At 49.2% G+C, this 24223-nt stretch overlaps 1 protein-coding gene across 1 annotated transcript in view; it reads right to left on the minus strand.

The window, feature by feature from the left end:
* The window catches only part of POLE (DNA polymerase epsilon, catalytic subunit), a 108426-nt gene that overhangs the window by 31897 nt on the left and 52306 nt on the right, over positions 1–24223 (minus strand). Inside the window, 9 exon segments of the mRNA XM_078860060.1 lie at positions 12237–12390; positions 12834–12974; positions 13619–13762; positions 15478–15705; positions 16356–16562; positions 17199–17321; positions 18479–18559; positions 19696–19798; positions 21993–22207. Of these exon segments, the coding sequence (XP_078716186.1) occupies positions 12237–12390; positions 12834–12974; positions 13619–13762; positions 15478–15705; positions 16356–16562; positions 17199–17321; positions 18479–18559; positions 19696–19798; positions 21993–22207 (1396 nt within the window).

Here is a 24223-nt window from a genome sequence, read left to right on the forward strand (position 1 = left end):
CGAGCTGGGTCTTCTTTCCCCTGCCGCGTCACGGCCGGCTCGTCTGTGAAAGGCACGACAGGCGCTCTAGCAAAGTCAGCAGGCACAGGCAAGGGCGAGTCGGCAGCAACAGACCCCGGCAAGGCAACCTCAGGAGATGACGCATCCGGTCGAGGGGCCACGTATGGTTTCAACCGAGATGTATGGACGAACCAACGCCGAGAACCAAACCGAACACGCGCCGACTGTGGGTTGGGAACCTCGATGAGGCGAACCGGCCCTTGCCATGGCTTATGTAATTTAGGAGAGGTACCTGGCCGCACCTGTGGACAATGGAGCCAGGCCAGGTCCCCCGTTTTCCAGGGGCATTCCCCTTTTGAACGTCGCGCACACCGCTCGTTCCGAGCCTGGGCTTTGGCCGTAGCCATGCGAGCCCCCACCCGCGCCTCAGTGACTCGGCGAACGGTGTCCTGAATATAATCAGGAAGAGGCTTGACAGGTCCCCTCGCTCCGGTTCCCAACTGTTCATTAATCGGCGGTACGTTTTCACGACCGTACATTAGAAAAAACGGCGAATATCCTGTAGCCGCATGCGGCGTCATCCGGTACGCTGAAAGCACCCCAGGGATATGCAAATCCCAATCCGATTGTTTTTCACTAACCGTATGGCACAACATGGCGGACAGGGTCCGATTAAGCCGTTCCACCATACCATCCGTTTGTGGGTGGTAGGGAGATGTCCGTATTTTTTTTGTACCCAGCGCCGCACACACCTCCCCAACAATTGAGGAAAAATTCCGGCCTTGGTCTGTAAGGAGCCTCTCCGGCGCCCCTTTGTCCATAACATACCCAAATAGAAAGGCGTCTGTGATAGACGCCGCTGACTGGTCAGGCAAAGGCCAGGCCATCGGCCAGCGGGAGAGGTACTCCACCCCTACCAGCAAATATTTATTTCCCCTAGCGGATGGCGGAAAGGGTCCCAAAATATCTAACGCCACCAACTCATTAACTCGAGACACCTGAATGGATTGTATCGGCGGCACATATGGATGTTTAGGTGGCTTACGGCGGGCACAATCGGGACACGCGCGAACGTGTCCGACGACATCCGTCGTCATGCCGTGCCAATAGTAGTCTCGCTGCAGCGTCAATAGCGTCTTCTGCACCCCCAGATGTAAAAGCGTGTCACAATGCAGAGTCCTAATCAATTCGTACCGCAATGATGCCGGTACAACCAGACGCCAGCGTTCCTGCATCCCTTCCCTCCACATTAGCAAGCCATCCCGGAGAGCGGTTTCCGGCACGCCTCCCGCACAGAGTCGCCCACTCCCCTTCACAGGCCGCTTACGTAACGTTACCAAAGAATCATCCAACATTTGTTCCCGAATCCACACAGACCTCGGGAGATGTAGAATGCCATCAGCCGGTCCCCCATCAGCCGGCCCCGCATCAGCCGGCCCCGGCTCAAGCGGAGCTTCCGGCACTTCGACTGCCAGCGCGACAGGCGGAGGGGGGTGCTGAATCGGGCCACACCTATGCGTCCCCGACGCACACGCGCAAGGGGATCGCTGCGGCAGCCTGGAAAGTGCGTCCGCATTAGCGTGACGCACTCCCTTCCGATGGTGAATTTGGAAGGAAAATTCTTGCAGCGTGTCCAACCACCGCGCCAGCTGGCCGGATGGTTGGTCCATTTTAAGAGCATACTGCAAGGCCGCATGATCCGTGCGAACAATAAACGAACGACCGTACAGATACGGTCGAAATTGGCGGAGAAAAAAAACAATAGCCAAAAGTTCCCTGCGAGTGACGCAGTAGCGGGTTTCAGCGGGAGACAAAACCCGGCTACCATACGCCACCACGCGTTCTACACCACCTTTGGACTGAGATAACACCGCCCCAATGCCCGTGTCACTCGCGTCCGTATCCAGAATGAAGGGATGTGCAAAATCCGGATAATCCAACGTCGGTGCCGTAGCCAATAGATCGCGTAGGCCTCGAAACGCCGCCTCCTCTGGCGGTCCCCAAGCAAATTTGTGTCCTTTACCCGTCAGGAGATGCAAAGGCCTCGCGATCGTAGCAAAATTTGGAACAAACCTCCGATAATATGAGGCGAACCCCAAAAACCGACGCACATCCCCCACCGTGGCAGGGGTTGGCCAGTCACGGACGCACGCAGTTTTGTCCGGATCTGTGGCCACCCCGTCCGCACTGACGATGTGCCCCAAATAACGCACGGAGTGTTGCAGTAGGTGACATTTCTTGGGCTTAAATTTCAAATTAGCAGAACGCATCCTGATGAACACGGCCTCCAACCGCGATAAATGCTCGTCAAATGTGCGGCTGAAAACGATAATATCGTCCAAATATATAAGAAATGTCTCCCACTGCAACCCCGTTAATACCAACTCCATCAACCTCTGAAAAGTGGCAGGGGCCGCATTCAGCCCCATCGGAAGACAGTTAAATTGGAATAACCCCTGCGGCGTACGGAAAGCAGTCTTTTCTCGCGAGGACTCGTCGAGGGGAAGCTGCCAGAAGCCCGAAGAGAGATCTAGCGTTGAAAAGAACTTCGCCCCCGACAAGGCATCGAGAGAGTCGTCCATACGCGGCAGGGGATATGCATCTGCCACCGACACCTTATTTAGTTTACGAAAGTCTACACAAAATCGCAATTTGCCATCTTTTTTCTTGACCAAAACAACAGGTGCGCCCCATGGGCTGTTAGACGGAGATATTATGTCCGCAGCCAACATGTCATCCACTGCCCCTCGAACATGCTCTCGCTCAGCCGGACTCATCCGATGCGAGTTCAACCGAATAGGGGCAGCGTCCCCTGTGTCAATATGATGGTAAAGCAAGGAGGTGCGTCCTAAGTCCAAATCATCGGAGCTAAACACATCAGAATAGCTCGATAATAATTTACGAATCACACAACGTTGTTCCCCGGAAAGAGCTGAATTCTCCCCACACAATTTAGCAATCCAGCGGTCATCTACAGCTCCGGGCCTCGAAACACCTCCAACAAACCCCCGGCCGGACAGATCATCATGAGCTGTAAACGCAGTAGTGGCATGTGCCACAACGGTACCCGCCGGCACACACACGCTTTCGGCACTTGCGTTAAGCACCTGCAAAAACGGCTGCTGGTCTGGCCGAACAATAGTTTGTGCCCCAACCAGCGCCGATCCACCCGTGATGGTGGCGGACGGCGACAACAAAACCCCAATCGCTCCTTGACGACCAGGTACAGGCTTCCGATAACGCAACGGAATGAGAATCTGTGAGCCAGGTGGAATATCAACAGACACTTCGGACAACGCCTGCACCTGGGCGACAGGAGCAGGTCGCCCCCAGGGCGACGGCAAAAAGGCAATTTTACGGCCTTCCGGTAATTGAATGCAGTTCTCATTAATTCTAATTAGAATGGGCATTTTGGCCAGAAAATCGGTCCCTAATAAACAAGGAACCGCAAGAGACCTCGAAATTAACACAATTCCCGAGGCCGACACTCCCCCGATAGCGATTGTAGCGTACACCTGGCCCACAATGCCCATGCTACCCCCGTTCGCGGTGACGCAGGAAGCGTAAGCCGGACTCACGGCCTCTGGTGGGATGTTCAAGAGATGGAATATTACATCCGAAATAATGGTCGCGGACGCTCCGGAATCTACCAAAATCCGTACGTCCACCCCTTGTATCGACCCAGGTACGGTGGACGAACCGGTAGCGGCCGCGACGACCCGCCGAGCCAACTTACGCCACTGCGTTACCGAACGACAAGGCGCAGTCAATGGCCTCCCGTTATTAAAAACACCCGGATCGCATGACAACGGTGATGAGTGAGGTGTCAAGCCTTGCCGGGTGTCTGGTGCGCACCGACTTGCCTGTGCTGGCGAATCCTTTCTTGGAGCGGCCGCTGTCGAGGCCTCCTGCTGGGGCGGACCCGGGACGCGGGCCCAGCAGTCCCTGGCATAATGGCCCTTACGCCCGCAGCGGAAACAGTCGATGTTGTTGCGCCTTGCTGCGGGCGCCCCGTCCCGACGCGGCCGTGTCGGCGGCGCAGCCCGCGGCTCCGGCCACGGAGCAGCGGCAGCCGACAGCTTCTGCGGGCTCCTGTCGTCCGGCACATAAACTGCTTTCTTGGGGTCCCAACCCACGGCTCCCCCTTCGACGATGGGCCCACCCGTCCACGCCGTAACTTGCTTCCACCGGCGCAGGTTGAACTGGGCGTCCAGACACTTAGCCGCAGCCCGGGATGTGAGCTTCTCGTGACCGCACACCGGCATGGGAATGCCGAGATCCCGGGACAACTCCAGCATCTTCCCCAGGATGAGAGGTTCCAACAGGTCAGGCTCCATCTCCGGGTATGCGGCCATTGCCAGCTCCAGTACCGCGCCCCTATACGCCACCGGAGACTCCTCGGGTGCGCGTTGTCGTTGCACAAACCGGCGATGAGCATCATCCGGCGGCTCGTAAGCGTCTGCCATTTCGTCGAACACACCACGCAATGTTTTCTTCTTCGCGGCTTTTATAGAGCGAAAGAATCTAACGGACTCGTCATCAAGGAGAGTCGGAAGAACTTCTAATGCCTCGGCGTCAGTCCACCTCGCCGAGCGTACCGCCGCCAAAAATCTGCAGGCGAACGCACTCCAATCGCCCCCGATGGAGAATTCCTTGACAGTCGTTAGGTGATGACTGCGACGCCTTGGCGCGTTCCCTCCAGCCGCTGACTCCTCCGGTGGCATGTTCAACATGGCGTCGCAGCTGGTGTCGACAAGATGGCGGCCTTCCGTCGCGGAGGGCCCAAAATGGCGGCTTCCCGCCTTTCGTCGTGCGCCACGCCCAAGATGGCGTCTTCGTGCCGCGTGGCTGATGGCGTCGACATCGAAGACAAACCGGGCTCCTGCGGACCACCAACATCGCCTTTCGACGCCGTCCTCGGCGTAACGAGCTCACACAACTGTGCAAGTACGTTCTTGAGAGTTTCAAGTTGCTCCGCCATCTGACTCCATCTTAAATCCGCGTCCTTTGGTGCAGACTGGTCCACCGACGCGGCGACATCTTGGACCCCTGGACCCGCACTCGTCCCAGCACGGATCTCCTCCTCTGCCGGAGTCGGGTCCACCGCAGGAGGAAGGTCATCGTCGTCGGAAGATGAAACCGATGCCGGAGACGGAATATTCTTTTTTCTCAGTTGTTTAGCCATACCATTACACTTTTGACACCAGTGTAATAAAAGACTCGGACGCTTCTCTCTGTCCTGTGTCCTTTATTTGGGTTCGATCTCTTTTCCCTCACGGCACTCCCCTATATACTCTCTGCTCTGCAGCCCCAGGCTGCTGTCGCTCACGTAGCCCAACTCCCTCCTAGCAGACCCGCTGCTGTCTCGTCGTGCAGACCCCTGCTGCGCGACTCCTCCCTTGCAGACCCGCTGCTCTCTGCAGCCTCCTCGCTGCTCCTGCTGCCCGGGGGTCGGTCACCGTTGGCCGACGGTGCCGATCCTCGTGGCTCGGGTGTGTGGCGATCTCGCCACTCTCTCCTCACCCTTCGCCCTGCGTGGCCTCCCACTTTCCCAGTCTCCGATCACTCCCGACTGCTTCCGGTTACCCCCCTTATAGACCCTTACCCTCTCCCCCACGTGACGTAACTCCTCCCCCCATGACGTCACTTCCGGGAGGTCGTTTATGCCCGCATTACAGATTCTCTAATTAGTCTTTGCCAGTAGTAACTAGTTCTACACAACACTTCAACGTTGTCAAAATCAATTGAGTGTCCCTGTTGGCATTCATGTTCTGCCACTGCCGACAGTTGTTTGCGATAGTTTAATATTTCTCTGGTGTTCTTTTAGTCTTACACTAATGTTACGCCCTGTCTGTCCAATATAGCATCTGCCACATAAACAATTAATCCGATATACACCTTCTGTTGATAATTTAGGTAATTCGTATTTAGTGCAAGTTACTAGTTGTTGCATTTTGTGTACTGTACCAAATCTTACTGTAATGTTTTGATTTTGCAAAACACGGGCTAATTTGTCAGTTACTCCTGAGATAAATGGTATTTTTATTGTTTTAATAATCTGATCGCTTTCAGCAGTGTTGCCTTGCGATCGTGATTTGGCATTTAGTGTTCTGTTAATTTGAGCATTATTGTAGCCATTCTGTCTTAGTGCTTCTTTAACATGTTTAATCTCTCTCACTAGACTTTCACCATCTGACACTGTTTTAGCCCGATGTATGAGCGTCTTGATAAGAGAGGATTTCTGAGCTGGGTGATGATGCGAATCTGCATTCAGATAGGCATCAGTGTGCGTTTGCTTTCTGTAAACGCTGTGTGTTATTTTACCATTTAGGCCATGCCCAAGTAAAATATCCAGGAACGGGAGTGTGTTATTCACCTCCATTTCCATGGTGAACTGAATGGCCGGGTTTTGTGCATTGAGATGATTTAGAAAATCGTTAAGTGTATCTTTACCATGTGGCCAGACAACCAAAGTGTCATCCACATATCTAAACCTAAAAGATGGTTTTAATTTGCTCGAGGCAAGTGCTCTGGTTTCAAAGTTTTCCATGTACAAATTTGCTATAGCAGGAGATAAAGGAGAGCCCATTGCTGCTCCCTCCCTTTGCTTAAATAATTCGCCTCTCCATAAGAAGTAAGTGATATTTAAACAATAGTCAGCGAGTTTCAGAATATCTTTTGGTAAACCTGTATTCTTTACCAGTGAGCGACTCGCTCACTGGAACCTTAGTGAATAGCGAAATCACATCAAAACTCACCAAAATATCACTAGGGTTAAGTTTAATATATTTGATCACATTCACAAAATGTTCTGAATTTCTTATGAATGAAGATGTCCTACCGATGTAGGGCTGTATTTGTTTAGTTACATATTTTGCTAATTTATATGTGGCAGAGCCAATTGTACTGACTATGGGTCGTAATGGGATGCCGATTTTATGGATCTTTGGTAGCCCATACAGTCTAGGTGGTTTTGAAGCCCTTGGCTTAATTAGGAATTGCTCATTTTTTGGGATTAATGAATTTGCAATGATTGCAGTAGTCTTACGTTTCAAAGTGTTAGTTGGATTCATATTCTTCGTTTTTTTCGGTAAAGTCACGTAGGTAAAAAAATTAAATTAATAAAAGTAAAATAAAATAAAAATCACGACGTTTCGGAGGCAACACAAGCTTCCGTCTTCAGGTGGAACCGTCACAGCCACGACAGCTGTATCAAGTAAATGAGAGATTACAAGAGCTACCACTCAGTATATATAATGGTTGAAGAGGGGAAGGGCCAAGTACGGCACACTTTTTATTAATATGGTAAGGTGAGGCTTAAGACTAAGAATAGACTGCATAACAAAAGGCTGAGCCTTTGTTATGGAGAGGTACGATTTGTGACTACGCCTAGCCTACATAACAAAAGTGTGAAAAAAGAAGAAACTAAACCTGGTAAAACAAAACTGGCTGTCTATCAATAACCTGTAATAGTTGTCTGTCAAATAAGATGGTCCAAATAAGTGTAGTTAAATCTTTTTTGCATGGTTAATCACATCTTTCCAATGATTACTCCGTTTGTAACCATCATCACGGTTGAAATTATGTCCGTGTTTGTATATTTGTATGGCTTCGTGTACAAACCTTTGATGGTAGCCAGGTTTGCAGAGCACCTTGGTCTCGGAAAAGACAATTTCATGAGAGCCCACAGAGTTGTAGCAATGATCGGCAACGGCCGAAGAATCAGTTCTGCCGTGTTTCAGATCTGACTTGTGCTCGCGGACACGATCAGAAACATGACGTTTCGTTTCTCCAATGTAGCAATCACCACAACTGCAACTCAATTTGTAGACTCCAGGATACTGTAAGTCAGGAACGACATCCTTCATAGATGGAATCAGATCACGGATTTTATGCACTGTGCTGAATCGGACTTGGATCTTATGTTTGTTTAGAATTTTGGAGATATTTTTGGTCACGCCTGCTATGTATGGTAACGTGATAGTTTTGGTCGGAGTTTCATGTGGCTGTTTTTGTATGGTGGGAGAAACAGCTTGGCGGATGGTGCTGTTGGATCTCGTTTAATTTTAATGTAGGTACTTTCCTCTAATAAATGTTTAATTTTATTATCATAATCGGCTCATGAAATCACTACAGTAGTGCGGCCCTTATCAGCTGCTAGGATTTGAATATCTTTATTTAGACGAAGCTCTCTTAAGGCTTTTGCCTCGTTCGAGCTAATATTCACTTTTGGTACTTTACTATTCTCAATTATTTTGGCAACCTCGTGTCTAGTCATCTCTGCCTCATTAAGTGGAAGGAGTCTTACTGCTGATTCTACCTCAGCAATTATCTCATCCACTGGAATTGTGCGTGGGGTAATGGCAAAGTTAAGGCATTTAGAAAGGACAGAAATCATGTTAGTGGTTAAATCAGTGTTAGTCAAGTTCATAAAGTTTTTGTTTTTAAATTGTTCGTTTTTAATAGGGATTTGTTTATTGTAAAGTCTAGAAAATGTGTTAATTTGGTTAGGAAATATCATGCATAAGGCACAGAAAGCTGTGGTTATTAAATATGTAATAACCGAGTGGTTTCCCATGAAGAAGAAGGTTATGAGAGGGGTGTGTATGTCATGTCGCCATCGAGGAGTCACGAGCTACTTAAAGAAGTGGCTCGGAGTTCCACGATGCCTTACCACCATAGGCCTCTATGGAGATGGTGTCCTCAAGCTGCCCCTCACCAGTCTAACCGAGGAATTCAAATGTGCAAAAACCAGGCTCCAGATGACACTGAATGAATCTCGAGACCCAGTGGTGAGCAACAACGCGCCGACCTTGGCAACTGGGCGCAAATGGAGGCCAGGAAAAGCAGTCCAGGAGGCAACAGCAGCCCTCAGACATGCTGACATTGTGGGTCATGTTCAGCAAGGGAGAGGAGGCATTGGGCTAACTAGCCGTGCTGTTTGGAGTAAGGCCACTGCACCAGAGCGGCGGAAGATGGTAGTGCAGGAAGTACGCCATCAGGAGGAGGCTGCAAGGTGGGCGAAGGCAGTCTCTCTTGCCAAACAGGGACAGTGGACTCGATGGGACAGTGTGGAGAAGAGGAAGATCAGCTGGAAGGATCTGTGGGCCATGGAAGCAAGGCGGTTGAGCTTTTCCATCAGAGCAACATATGACGTCCTTCCAACACCAGTTAATCTTCACCAATGGTATGGTGAAGATCCGGACTGTGCCCTCTGTTCCATGCCAGCCAACCTCAGGCACATTCTCACAGGGTGTAAAACAAGCCTCACCCAAGGACGCTACACTTGGCCTCACAACCAAGTCCTTAAAAACCTTGCGTCCACTCTGGAGGACAAGCGAGCTGCCACCAACTCCCTACCACCCCCAGCAGCATCACACCCCTTACGGACGACCTTTGTCCGCGAAGGGGCTAAACCACCGAAGAGCGGCTCTACACCATTAGAGCGAGACCAGCTGCGCTTGGCCCGCGACTGGAAAATGCTAGCTGACATTGGCCGGCAACTTGTGTTTCCTCCGGAGATCGCAACCACCACCCTAAGACCTGACATGGTGCTCTGGTCCCGTTCGCTCAAGAAGGTCTTCATCATTGAGCTCACAGTACCCTGGGAGGACTTATGAGCGAAAACATCTGCGCTATGCCGATCTAGCTGCCGAAGCACGGCATCATGGCTGGAACACAGAAGTCCGACCAGTGGAGGTGGGCTGCAGAGGTTTTGTGACAACATCTACAACCAGACTGCTTAGAGACCTGGGAATTAAGGGCCAGAGCCAGCGTTCGGCAATCAGAGCTGTATCGGAGGCGGCAGAAGGCAGCAGTCAGTGGCTCTGGATGAAGAGGAAAGACCCCAGCTGGGCCCCAAAGTGAGAGGGCCAGGAGGTATGCAGTCAACAATGCTTGACTCAGGGAGGAGGATGCCCCTGCCATGCATAGTCCCATGGGATGTTGGCTATCAACAACAAGGCAACTCCTATGACTAATTGGGATGGGACGCAAGCGTAGGATTGATCACCCTGTCGCTGGCCGCCTTTGGGGAGGGTGTATAGTATGAAAGGCCGAAACACCCCGGGAACCAAAGGTTCACTACTGACGATCCGCTCCCCAAATTTCACCAGGCTTACTGTTCATGAACTCTTGGAAGTGCTTGCACAAAGGATAGTAACATCCCATCCTGTGTTCTTGGAATCTGTTCTTGGAATCATGTGTTTCATATTTAACCACACGATAATAAACCACATGTAACAAATTAAACGTGGAGTCTCGTGAAAAAAAGCATAAAAGTCCATACTTGTACAAGACCACAGCCACTTACTCCCCAAAAGGTCATATTGATGTTTGTGACAAAATTCGTGTTCCTGTGTCACGGTCTACTTTATCCAGATTGGAAGATTTCCTGTAAAATACTCAATTGGGATTTAAAACAGCAATCATCAGCCCCCACTGCCAGCAGACTCATGCCCACTTGCAGGCCAGGTACTGAGTCGCCTTGTGCAGAACAGGGGGACATCTATCATCAGCGGGTACCCTTGGCTAAAGAAATATGTGCTCCGAGGGGTTTAATTTCATTATGGGCACAATACAAATGCAAGCATTTTCTTATTTGCATAAATGAATACTGCATATCTGTAAAACACAGCAGTGCCTTCTTTTATTACAGCCTTCCACTATAAGTATGGCATGAATACCAAATGTACTAAGACTGTTAAAAGGTCATCGATAAACCGGTAGTCGTTTCCAGAATTGATAACTGGTTCCAAAAGTCTGGAACCGGTCGCCGTTTCCAGTGGAACATCCGTAACAAATTCCCTGATTGGTACAAGCAAACGTACAAACCACGTGGTGCATTATCCGTTGTTTGCCAGCTGAAAGGTAAAGGTGCAGCCCTGCAATTACTCGTTCGCCACTGCTGGTCAAATGGCCTTTTAGAAGGAGCCAGAGGATATTTGGTATACTTTTCCACACTGACCAGAGGTGGGTGTACTTAGACTTTACCCAACCATATGCAACCTGCCAATGGAATAACTGTAATGCACCTATTTATAGTAACCTCTGGATTGCTAGTCCAGTGTGTTAAACATTACGCGATGGCAGCTCCCTTAATTTCTCAGTTAAAAAGACAAAATAGTTACGTTTATAATGTTTTGATAATGTTTAGTTTCATTTCTATCATTGTTGTTCACACAAATTGCATTTCACAGTTGCTGTGAGGAACCGGTGGTGAGCCGGTGCCAACAATTGCTCAAGCTTTGCGGTCCTCTATATATCAAGATGCTATTTGCCATTTAATGAGTGTTTATAAATTTGGGAGTAAACTGGAGTACAGACAAAAAAGCAATGTGTGCAAGGGAGAAACACTATCCCATACAGAAGGGACAGATGATATTAGTCTGCAATTTTCTGTACCGCCTTCTCCTGGCGAGCCAGGTCATAGCACCTCCTCGACACCCACGGGGAAGGGGGGTTTCCCAACATCTGTACGATCCACCAACCCTCGTCGCCTGCACGGTGCTGGACTACAGGCAGCCATGTGCTGCGTAGCCACCACCGCCACCCGGAAAATAGCTAACCATTTCTAAATGTGCGTTAAACCGGTGATCGATTTTAACCGGTTATTCCCATTTGGGTAGTAGTAATGCAAAATACAGGGTGTTTTAAAAAGATGGACCCGATTTGAAATCGCTATATCTCTGCAACCACGAACCGCCCATGAATGAAACTCTTACCACTTAAAAGGGCGGGGCATAGAGTTTCAAATGATTACTGCTAGATGCCTCTCCCAGCGCACAAATAGCCCCTAGCCTCAGTCATTCACAAGACACACTGCCTCAACGTTGGATAGATCGCACGGGACCCCAAGACTTGGCGTTACACTCTTGGCCCCCAAGATCCCCAGACATCACAATCTGCGACTTTTTCTTGTGGGGATACGTCAAAGACCGTGTTTTTGTGCCACCATTAGCGACTAATCTGGATGACCTCAAAAACAGAATCATGGCAGCGGTGACTTCATTGGAAGAAGACACTGAGAGGCGTTTGGGACGAATTCAACTATCATCACGATGTTGTCCGTACAGCAGGCGGAGGGGCACAGAGCATTAAAAAATGGTTAATAAAACTTGATAAATCATTAAAGCGTTTGTCACTTTTAGTGTAATTGTAACATGTTGCAATTGTGAAATATTCTGCTTTGAAATTGGGTCCATCTTTTTAGGAATGATTTATTCAGGGGCACCTACCGGGCTCCAGATAGGAGTACTGTGCCAGGGACCTCATCTCCAGCTGCTCCAGCTGGAACGTGTCAATGTCGAGGGCTCCCTGCTGCCGCGCCGACTCGCGGCTCACCGTGCACACGCAGCCCAGCTGCACTAACGCGCGGAACATCAGGGGGACCTGGTGGCAGACGGACACACACACACAAGCAGCAGTGATCATTAATAATACGAATGTTTTGTTTTTATACAGGATTTTGAGATGGTCGGCACAGTGGTGACGCTCATGCCTTACGGCAAGAAGGGCCTGGCCCCAATTACCAACTTGGGCGCCTATCTGTCTGGAGCTTGTATGTTCTCCCCCTGATCTGCATGGGTTTCCACCCATAGCTAAAAAAAACCCATTCAACGTAAATGGTGTTGGCCAAAATATCCCAATGCTGAAAAATGCCTTGCAAATTACCTATTGGGATTACATGTTGCAACATCGCACGCTGCTACGGAACATTGGCAGAAGTCTCGTCAAAAATAATCTGGAGACAAGCATAATAACAATAGTAAAGCAGGCTGTATCAGAGTCCTCATTTTAGGCCAAACTGACCTAGAGGATGTAGGCGCACTCACCTGTGTCTCGTAAACACCCTCAATGTGCGGTGCGGCGAGGTCAGCGTTGATTTGGTTCAAGTGCTGCTGGTACAGCTCCTCGGCCACTGTGTACTCGTACAGGTTGAGCACCGGGTTTGAACGTGGCAGCACACGGTTCACCTGCACCGCACCCATTGCACCGCACCCATTGCACCGCACCCATTGCACCGCACCCATTGCACCGCACCCATTGCACCGCACCCATTGCACCGCACCCATTGCACCGCACCCATTGCACCGCACACATCACACCGCAAACAGCACCGTATCGCTCACAGCGCCACACCGCACAACCCCACACCAAACCGCACCACATCACACAAAAATAGCAATGAAGCGACTTTAGCGTACAGTATCCACACTCGCGCTGGCCAAAAAATCACAATCTCACGATTAAAATCACATTGTCAGTATTGCAATTGAATACAATTGTAGAATTTCCATTGTTTCGTGTTTTCCTTCGTGCCATTTCTAAAGCATTGCCATCTCGTGGTGACGACGTAATCGACACTAGCTTACTGTTTATTTGAATAGAAACCCAGCGATCACAGCTAAGATTAATTAGGATTCTACGGACAATAAATAATTAGCCAATTAATCTTCGTGCATGTTAATGTTGATTCCCATATCTCCATTATAAAAAATATTGGTTCTAGCCAATGCGTCTTTAATGTCCACTGTATGGCACAAAACCTCCATTCAACATGTTGAAAGGTCGCATCCTGAAAGTGCATGGGTGGTACCGTGGACATGACCAGGCGCACCTTGCGGTAGTTGGGCCCCTCATCGGGCTTGGCAACGCGCTGGTTCACGTAGAAGATGCGCGGGATGTGCAATTTCACAACGTGCAGCTCGGTGCCAACCACACACCACACGCGAAACATGCCCGCCTGCGTGCCCTCTGCGATCTGTCTCACACACCCACACATGTAAACAAAACGTGCCAATTAGTTACTACTTCAGCACACCGGTGTGTTTGAGAATAAACCCACAAGATTTACGATTTGACTACGACGTTTCGCTGGTGATTACAACCAGCTTCATCAAGCAATTTGCCACAATTCTGGCAAATCGCCTGATGAAGCAGGTTGTAATCACCAGTGAAACGTCTGATGAAGCTGGTTGTAATCACCACCAAAATGTCACTCAAATTGTAAATCTTGTGGGTTTACTATTCAATACACTGGTGTGCTTAAGTAGTAACTAATTATCATGTATTATTTCCGTGACAAACCTTACTAATTGGCTGTGTCGGGTGGTGGTGGGTTAACGACACATTTATAATTACACGATCCAACCCATAAAACCTTTATTTTTAATAATATTGGTCGCGAAATACTACTTGTTAAAGAAACTCCATTGAACAATGCACAATTCTACCCCGCACAACTGCACCCTGAAACTCCGCAGCACTACACCGCAGCCCTACCTCACAATACTACACCACAGCACTACCTCACAACACTACCCAGCAGCACTACCTCACAACACTACCCCACAACCACTTCTAGCATCACAGAGACATAAGGTGGTGACATGGCCCAACATTCGCCGCTTATTGCATTGGTTCACAGTTCGATCCCGTAGGCCTCCCTGGTTCATACTGTGTATTACAGGAATTCCTCCATTTACGTTGCTTCTCTTTAGGTTGATTCACGAAAACGTCACCAACGAATGAGGGAACGTAATTTCGATTTAAAATGCACCGATTCACTACCTTGTTTTGAAAAATGTCAATAAATTAATTCATTGGTTTGGGTAACAGCCCCGCTCTGCATCCACACCCCGCTTATATCCGCTCCGGCGTGGCCGGCTCCGCCCAGGCGTGGCCGGCTCTGCCCAGGCCACGCCTCCCTTCCCAGGCCACGCCTCCCTTCCCCCACCTCACGGGAAGGTCTGGGTCCCTCCACCACGTGACCCCCCAGGCACCCTCTTGGGGCCCCCAGCCCTCGTACGGGCCGACACAGTAGTGACGTCCTATGTCACTACACTATTGTAGTGGGTCAATAACTAGAGGAGACTCGCTCTGAGGCAATACATATTTTATTTAACAAGTAAACCTTAACACAAAGGGGTAACGGCCCCTCACACCCGATACGCCTCTCACTGGGTATTCTAACCCTTCTTGAGTGAAGCTTGGTCTTCACTGGTCTATAAGCTGGAGTCGACCCTTGCCAGGGGTACTACTCTGCCCATGGGCTCTTCTCTTCAGGAGGCTATTGGTCTTCGGGTGGACGACGACTGCCTGGACCGTTCAAATCCGTGGCTTGCTCCGCCCCAGCCACGCTTTCCTTCCAGGACCTTCCACCAGGTCCTAGAAGGGTGATGTCATCCCCCAGCCCCTCCTCCTGGGGTCTGCGTCCCAGGATCCGTTTTCCCATCAGGGTTACCGTTGGGCTCAGTAACACTACCGCCCCCTATTGACACGTGTGGGATACTACCGGCTGATAGCATGGAGAGTGCATAACATCTCTACACTATGCTAAAAGATCCTGTCAAGTCATTCAAAGAAGAGTCGGCCATTGTTGGTAAGCACTGAGCCTCCTGAAAAGGAGTGTTAAGACACAATGAGACTTTCCTGGGTAAACAAGCAAAACAATAACAAAGCCCTAGCCAGACGCACCTGCACGATCTGCCAGGGAGTACTCAGGAGGGAGCGTGCAGCCCGCATCAGGAAGCCCCCCAGGCCGGTGTTGAGGGCGCTCCCTCCCCTCAGGGGGCCCCTCGTTCCATGAGCTGTTGGGCCCCCCTCGCCCGAGCCGCACCGCCTGCGCTTGGAGCGATCCTTGCGCTGCCGTGTTTGGATCTCCCACTTTTTCTTGTGAAAGCGAATCCAGGTGGCCATCTCCTCCTGTTGAATGCACGCGAAGCACACACCCACACAGTGGAGCTGGACAGTGTCTGCCAGTCTTGTCCCTTGGCCATGCTAAATTGGGCAATAGTGTACATTGTATCTCAATAGTAAAAACACAAATTCTCTAGATGAGCGGTACCCAACCTGTGTTATGCAAGACCATGGGAAGTGGTCCGTGGAACTTTTGTAGATTCTATGATTTAAAATAGTTTTAATGTAGAAAACGGTGTTATTGGTGCAGGGTGGTCCACAAACGTCTTGTGAAGGTTCACAGGGACAATCCTTGGGTTCAGAAAGGTCGGGAACCCCTGATCTAATTGCAGATTTTTCTCTGGTTTCCTCTCATAGCTAAAAAAGGCATACATGTTACTGATATTGGCCAAAAAATTCCAATTACTCAATTGGGATTAGACACAGCAGCAACATCACCCTCTACTGGGATAACTTGTCAGGACCCTCCTGAGAAAGAGTCTCGAGGCTCAGTGAGACTTTCATGTGTAAACAAGTAGAGCAATAATAATTCATAAGAATTTTTCACAATGCACATTTACGCGATGCACGTTGTTTTAAAAAGTGAATCGCTCCCACATGACAGCACACAACCACACATGTGCTCAGCAAGACCCACGCCACACATGTCCACCCACCGCGGTGGTCCCGATGGAAGGGGGTGGCCCCAGGATCTCTCTCCACGTTTGCGTGAGCTCTAGGTCCTGGGACTCACGGTCCTGGCTCTCCACCTCCGCCCGCTTGCGCTTGGTCGCCATGGGCACAGGGCCCAGTGGAGCCACGTGGGACGCCCCGAAGTCCTCCATGTCCTCCACGCTGGCGGCACCCGCCTGCTGACCCGACACCTGTCGCAAGCATCCACGCAAGCATGGAGCTGGTGACTCGCAACATTCCTGTCTGATGGCCAACAAATACCCCTTTTCCAATTGTACATCCGAGGCGAGCCAGCGCTGAGCCCTCAAGGCACGAGTGGCTATCCACTGTGTATTTGCCGACCAAGGCATTTTTTGGTCAGATTTTAGAACGCGACCTCTGATTGCATTGAGTCACAACCAGTCTGGTGGCTCAGAAGCAGAACGAGCAGCTCGCAATCAAAGGGTTGCGAGCTCAAATCCAGGTTGCGGGATTGACTCAGCCCAACATCCCCCAAATGCTTCGCATTTTGTAGGGAAGTCAACAGTGGTTTGCCTATTTAGAGACTTGCCCCCGTATGTAATAGGAATGTTTAAATTCCACCACTGGCTCAGGGTTATAAACAGGAGATGAGCACCATCTCAATACTCAATTGAACAGGAAATCACTATGCCTTTCTTTACTGTAAGCCACAGGTAACCAAAGGAGTCACTCCAAACTATGGGACTTGTTATTGGAGTTTTATTTGGAGAAGGGCAGCTGATTCAATCCCTCTACTATGGTCTGTCCGTATCTTTAAACACACACGTACAGAGACAAACAGACCACGCTGAGTGTGACCTTACTACCTGTCGCTTCTCAGACGCTGTGAATAGCTCGTTGATCTTCTTCTGTTTGTAGGCGTCGCTCTTCTCCAGCAGCTTCTTGTGGAGCCAGTCCGGGTGTCTGACTCGCGGGACTGGGTTCTTCACCTGCGCAGACGCGGTGATGTGAACAGTGGCAATGAAAGGTTGGGATGGCGGCAGCACCAGCCGCCACCGGGGGGATGGCCTGGACGTTGGACATTGCAGCTCCGCGAGAAGTGCGCAGTAATCATTAACTTGTAACGCACACGGTGTTCACTCGCTCTCGAAGAAAAAGAAAGAATCGGAGGCAGGAGGGATCACAGTCGAGCAGGAAGGCATCCACGCAATGAGCTGGCACCAATAATTACCCAAGCTCTGCGGTCCTCTATATATTAAGCTGTTATTGGACAATTAATGAGTGTTTACATGTGAGAGGAAACCGGAGCACCTGGAGAAACCCACACATGCGAGGAAGAGACACTCTATCCCATACAGATGGTACAGGTGGGAGTCCATATTTTACTTTACCAACTTCTCTTGGTGAGCCAGGATATGGCACCTCCTCGATGCTCATGGGAAGGGAGTTTCACAGCGTTTGTAAGATCCACCAACCCTTGCTGCCTCCACGGTGCTGGACTACAGGCAAGCGTCACCACCACCTGGCTAAATATGGTCAGTGTTGATTTGTAATTGATTTTGGTGAGGCCATATAATGAGGCCATATAATGACCTGAACAAATCTGCGTCGTTAAGACCATCCACCACCCGACATGAATGAATAGTCACGCGTACGAGTGTTTAACAACGTGGCATTTGTTTCAGCTCACCGCAAAGTTGAAGAACAATCCTCACAGCCAAAGTCACAATTCCTGCATTGTTATTCTGTCTTCCCAGATCTTGTCCTGATGATGTTTGTCGTAATTTCAAACAATGTCATATTTATAAACAGCCTGCCTCGGCAGCTTTCCCCCTCTTTTTTCACCTGATATGACGATTGCTTGTGTTGTGATCGAAACATCGTGACATTGTTATTATTTTGATAATTTTTTTCTATCTACGTGGCTTTACCGAAAGAGAATTGTTCAACTTACTGGTGCTCCGGAACAAATAGTTAGCATGTTATACAGGCCTCCCATCCACAGGCACTGGGCTTGGCACGGCCGCACTGAGCTTAGCCGGACCCCTGCAGCCGCATGCACAACGCACGCAGTGTATCCGTGTGCCCATGTATCCGAGGGCCCCCTGGCATTCGGTCGATGCAGGGCCCTGTAAGCTGAATGTACCTGTTGCAGGGCAGCTGGGATCGTGATGATCTTCTGTATAGCGCTGCCCAGTCGCTCTATGTAGTAATCCCAGTCCAATATCTGCAACGAACGTGTTCCATGTTAAACAATACAGCAACCCCACCACCTCCACCATCTGCATCATCACCACCCCATTCATCACCACCATCACCAAAACCACCCCCACCAAAAAGACAAAGCTCAAGTGCTGTTAGGGAGCACCTTTGAAGTAGCAATGTTTACACACTGCACCGGGTATAGGTGACCCGCAACTTTAGACGGCTCGACTTGCGATCCCCTGCTTTTGCGGCCTCTCTTATAGTAAAAAAAACCTCTACAGTAATGACTAACACTCGATTCTACGACCGCCTAACGAATGCTACTGACGCCGAGTCGGTAGCATTCATTAGGCACTGCTCTGCTCTTCCGCCGTATGCATATGTACAATATAGCCCGTCAGTCTGCAGCTGCGTCTAGAGCGAACCTATCTCTTTCGCAACGTTCTTCAATTTTTTCTACATTTTCGTCAAATTTTTTATTTGTTTCACCTTTCACTGTCTGAGAAGAGGAAATGCGATGTATATGCACCAAAGAATTTGCAAATGTGTTTGTTTGTACTTAGTAAATGTTTGTAAAAGTTACATTTGCCACTAAATGGCAGTAATGTCACCACAGCACTTGTGCCAGGCTAGGTGCACTTTGAGGCCATGTAAAGTGTCGAAGGCTCACTGTCAGGTCATGGAACAGACTCAGGTGCTATGGGTTGACCGATTGAGATGACTGTAAGATGCACCAACTCTGTTCCCCATTGTGCCAACTCTCTGGGTGTTCGTCGCCGGCGCTCTGCTCATTGTTGAGCGTCACTCCTCTGCCCTCCATTGTTTTTGGAGGGTGACTGCCTCTAACCACCACCACCTCCACGACCAATATCAGCACCTTCATGCCCATCACCACAATTATCATCGTCATATTCCAAATTTGAAAGATTACACCACAAATATCAATTGCCAGCTTATACGAAAACTTGGGAGGACCCTCCTGAAAAAGTCTTCAGACTCGGTGAAGCTTTCCTTGATAAACAAATGCAATAACAATACAATCTGTATATGATAGGCTCTGTAATAACAAGGTTCATAGAAGTACACATGCTAAACAACAATAGCTAATGTTGTTTAGCTGGCCAATGGAATGGGTAGGTCCACTGTTGTGCTCTTCACCGATCGGATGTCAAAGTCTTGTTGAGAGGGACTCTTGAGCCACTTGCGTAGATAGTGCTTGCTGACACTCGGCTCAGCCTGGAATATCGCCAGTGGGATAGCCCTGTCTCACACATTCACACAATCAAGCAGTAATAATCACAATTGCTCCACATCCTTCGCACATCCTTCACACTGCATTCTGCGGCCACTCTGACGAACCCTGTTAAGATTGAAAACTCTTCATGAAAGATCCACGTTGTAAGACCCAACTTAAAACCAGACATGGATGTTTTTATAAGTTAAAAAGATGTATGTCAACCTGTGAAAACATATGCAAGTCTTTGTGTCATTTTTGAAGCCTGACCAAAAACCAGACATGGATTTGCATGACAAAAATTTTAATGGAAGATGGTTTTGGATTATTAGAGCAAATTACACAATCATTAAAATCTTGTTGGTTACACAGTCATGGCATTAGCAACTACTGTCATTAAATCACAGCCTTAACGAGTCTTTTTCAGGAGACGAGACGTTTCCCAATACCGGCAATGATCAGTTTAAGTCGTATCAGTTTACGTCTTATCGTTTTAACATCGTTGGAAACTAAGGGACATTATTATCAATCGAAGTCGTCGATCAGTTTTATTGTCGTTGACAAAATTGTTTATTATCACTTTGAAGTTGCTCGATCACTCACTAAGTTGTGTTTCTGTGCTGCGCGTGCTTGCTCTGGGGTGGCGTAGGGACTACTTTGAGCAGTGTAGTGGTAATAAGTTACATCATTTGTTGTTGTCATTCACCCATGGACATGTACATGTGAGCAAATACCGTATTTTCCCGCATATAACCCATGGGGTATACCACTTTTTACAAACAAAATAAGACCCTGCGGGGTAGATGGAGGTGCGGGCTATCCCAAAAATATTTTACACGTGTGACATGTCATAACTCGTTTAATCTTTTCATGGTAGGACTATCCACTATGCAACCCTTACCTTTGACTAAAGCACTGCTGAATAAACCACTCACACTAAAATTGCACATGTTAAATTATTCGAATTGTTTGTACAATGAAACGACAATTTTTGAAGTGGGCGCACTTTGCTTACCATAATACTTTCAGTGGCTGTAGGGAGGTGCGATAGTTTCAGCTGAAGCAATGGATTGCACAATGGGAAGGGCCTTAGCAAGCGTCTACCAGACGCGGAATCATAATTTCTGAGTCCCGTAGGCCACTGCTATTGGCTGAGCACTATACAGTCGTGACCATGAGTTTTGTATCAAACTTCCAATGGCTTTGTTGCCAGGAGGCAATGGCGTTACCGGAGTGCCGCTATTATTTGCGCAGTGCGCAATCTACCAGTACTAAAACTGTACAGGGGTAACTACCAGTCCAGTAGCTGTAATATGATGAGGTCGAATGCTGGCAAGCCTAACAGTTCGCTTACTTACTCATCTACCAGTTATGTATTATTTATTTATTTAATATTTACTTTTGTTACTTATTTACGGTTTTAAGTTCACTCGTTTCCGGTTAGTTTGTTTTCCTTATGCACGTTATGATTTTAATGTTAACAATTGATAGTGGAATGTATTACAAATGTAAACTTTGTATTAATATGATGGAATTAAGCTGCGGCAACAACATTAAAGATATGAATGCATGCGGGGTATATGGAGGTGCGGGCTATCTGAAATTTGTTTTACACAAAACGCTATTTTTGCGGGGTATATGCGTCTGCGGGTTATATGCGAGAAAATACGGTATACCATAAGTACATATTTATGTACCTATGACGCTAAGTACCTATTACGTATCTTATTTTATTGTTTCATGGAACAAAATGAATTTATTTTTTTGTAAATTTATCTTGTAACTACTTTTCTCTGTTATTTAGTATTCTTCCTCAAAACATTGTATAATCTTTGCTTTATTAAGACTTTACATATGGAGTATTGGAGAGCTGGAAGGAATCCCCTGTATTTTAGTTAATTCTAATGGAAGACAGCTGATCAGTTAACGTCGTATCAGTTTGAATCGTGTTTTCCAGGAACATAACACCCAACTTAAACTGATCATTCCCAGTAAAGTCACGTGCAAGTCATTTTCAAAATTTACCAAATTTAAACTGGCACCAACACACAACATACTACTGTTCTTCGCATTACGTCACAGGATCGTGAGCATCAGCTGTGAAGTCGACAACGAATAGCATTTATGGTTGATAAATCTTCAATATTAATCAGGGTAGCCTGTCAGATATTGAACTGCAGCCACTGCCTAACGGTGTGGGTGCATCCCCATGGCCTCATACCTCTCTGTGACTGGGGCTCCCTCTGGCCGACGTGAAATTACGAATCGACAACTCAGTCCGGCGTCCTTCACCATTTGGTCCCCCAGGAACTCGGCAAGGCGGCGCGCCGTGCTGATGGACGTCGACTTCTGGGCACCGTAATCCTCCAGCTTGCGTGACATGGAGCGGTTCTCTGCTATGAGCTCAAACAGCTCCTGGTCTGGCATGTTGGCTGCCTGCATTCAAACACACAAAGACAAATATTCCCTATAAAGCCTTTAACAAACTGTTGGAGCAAGTGCTGTAAGCGACCACTGAAGAAGGCTGACTTGGTAACTGATATGTAATAAGAGCCTATGTCCGGCTCACGTAGTGATCGGCTCTGCCGGTCCCGCTTTACAGCCAATGGGGGGAGAGCCTGGGAGCATGGCCTCGGCGTGATTACGGGATGTCAGCTAGGGTGATTGGTTCTGCTGGTCTTGGCCTCAGCCAATGGAAAGACAAGTAAGGGGCGTGGTCCCGGGAGTTGATGGGGAATCTGGAACATTCGGCGCAGGCTATTAAGGATTGGCTGGAGTGTACCACGTGACCCAGGCGTTAAATAAGGGGAGAGATCAGAGACACGTGGTCAGACACGGAACGAAGAGAGAGAGGGGCCACGTGCGAGCGGGGCTCCGGGTGCCACGTGGCGGTGCGTCTCTTGTGGGCTGTCTGCCCGCTTCCCGTTGCCTGCCAGCAACGGGGAGTGTTTGTGAACTGAAGAATTGAAATAAAAGGACCGATTAAACAAGCCGTCTCCAGAAGGTTAATTACAGACAAGCAGAAGTACCCGGCGTTGCCCGGGTGAAAAATATATTTCTTAATAACCTTACATATATACACAGATACGAAGGTATTTCACCACTCACAACTCACCAATCTCCCTCACCACTCACCGTCACTACTCACCAATCACCAAACACCCTCACCACTCACTCTCACCACTGTCCCTCACCACTCTCCCTCACCACTCACCACTCACTCTCACCATTCACCCTGACCATTCAGCCTCATCACTCACCCTCACCACTCACCGTCACCACTCACCCTCACCCTCACCACTCAACCTCACCATTCATCCTGACCAATCACCACTGACCAATCACCACCCACCACTCTCCACTAACCCTCACCACTCAATCTCACCACTCACCCTCACCGCTCAACACTCACCCTCAGCACTCACCCTCACCACTCACCCTGACCACTCACCCTCACCACTAACCCTCACCACTCACCCTTACTACTCAACCTCACCACTAAACCTCACCATCACCACTCACCCTTACTACTCACCACTCAACCTCACCACTCTTCGTCACCACTCACCCCTCACCATCACCACTCACCCTCACCACTCTCCCTCACTCTCACCATTCACCCTCACCATTCAGCCTCACCACTCACCCTCACCACTCACCGTCACAACCACGACTCACCACTCACCCTCACCACTCACTCTCACCATTCACCCTCACCATTCAGCCTCACCACTCACCCTCACCACTCACCCTCACCACTCACCATCACCACTCACCGTCACAACCACGACTCACCCTCACCACTCACCCTCACCACTCAGCCTCACTACTCACCATTCATCCTGACCAATCACCACTGACCAATCACCACCCACCACTCTCCACTAACCCTCACCACTCACCCTCACCACTCACCCTCAAAACTAACCACTCTCTCACCACTCACCCTCACCACTCAGCACTCACCCTCACCACTCACCACTCACCCATCACCACTCACAACTGCCACTCACCACTCACCACTCACAACTCACCTTCACCATTCACCCTCACAACTCACCAATCTCCCTCACCAATCTCCCTCACCACTCATCCTCACCACTCACCATCACTACTCACCAATCACCAAACACCCTCACCACTCACTCTCACCACTGTCCCTCACCACTCTCCCTCACCACTCACCACTCACTCTCACCATTCACCCTGACCATTCAGCCTCATCACTCACCCTCACCACTCACCGTCACCACTCACCACTCACCCTCACCACTCACCACTCAACCTCACCCTCACTACTCGCCATTCATCCTGACCAATCACCACCCACCACTCTCCACTAACCCTCACCACTCAATCTCACCACTCACCCTCACCACTCACCCTCAAAACTAACCACTCTCTCACCACTCACCCTCAGCACTCACCCTCAGCACTCACCCTCACCACTCA

The sequence above is a fragment of the Lampetra fluviatilis genome, chromosome 10 (assembly GCF_964198595.1).
Source record: "Lampetra fluviatilis chromosome 10, kcLamFluv1.1, whole genome shotgun sequence".
Classification (NCBI taxonomy): Eukaryota; Metazoa; Chordata; class Hyperoartia; order Petromyzontiformes; family Petromyzontidae; genus Lampetra; species Lampetra fluviatilis.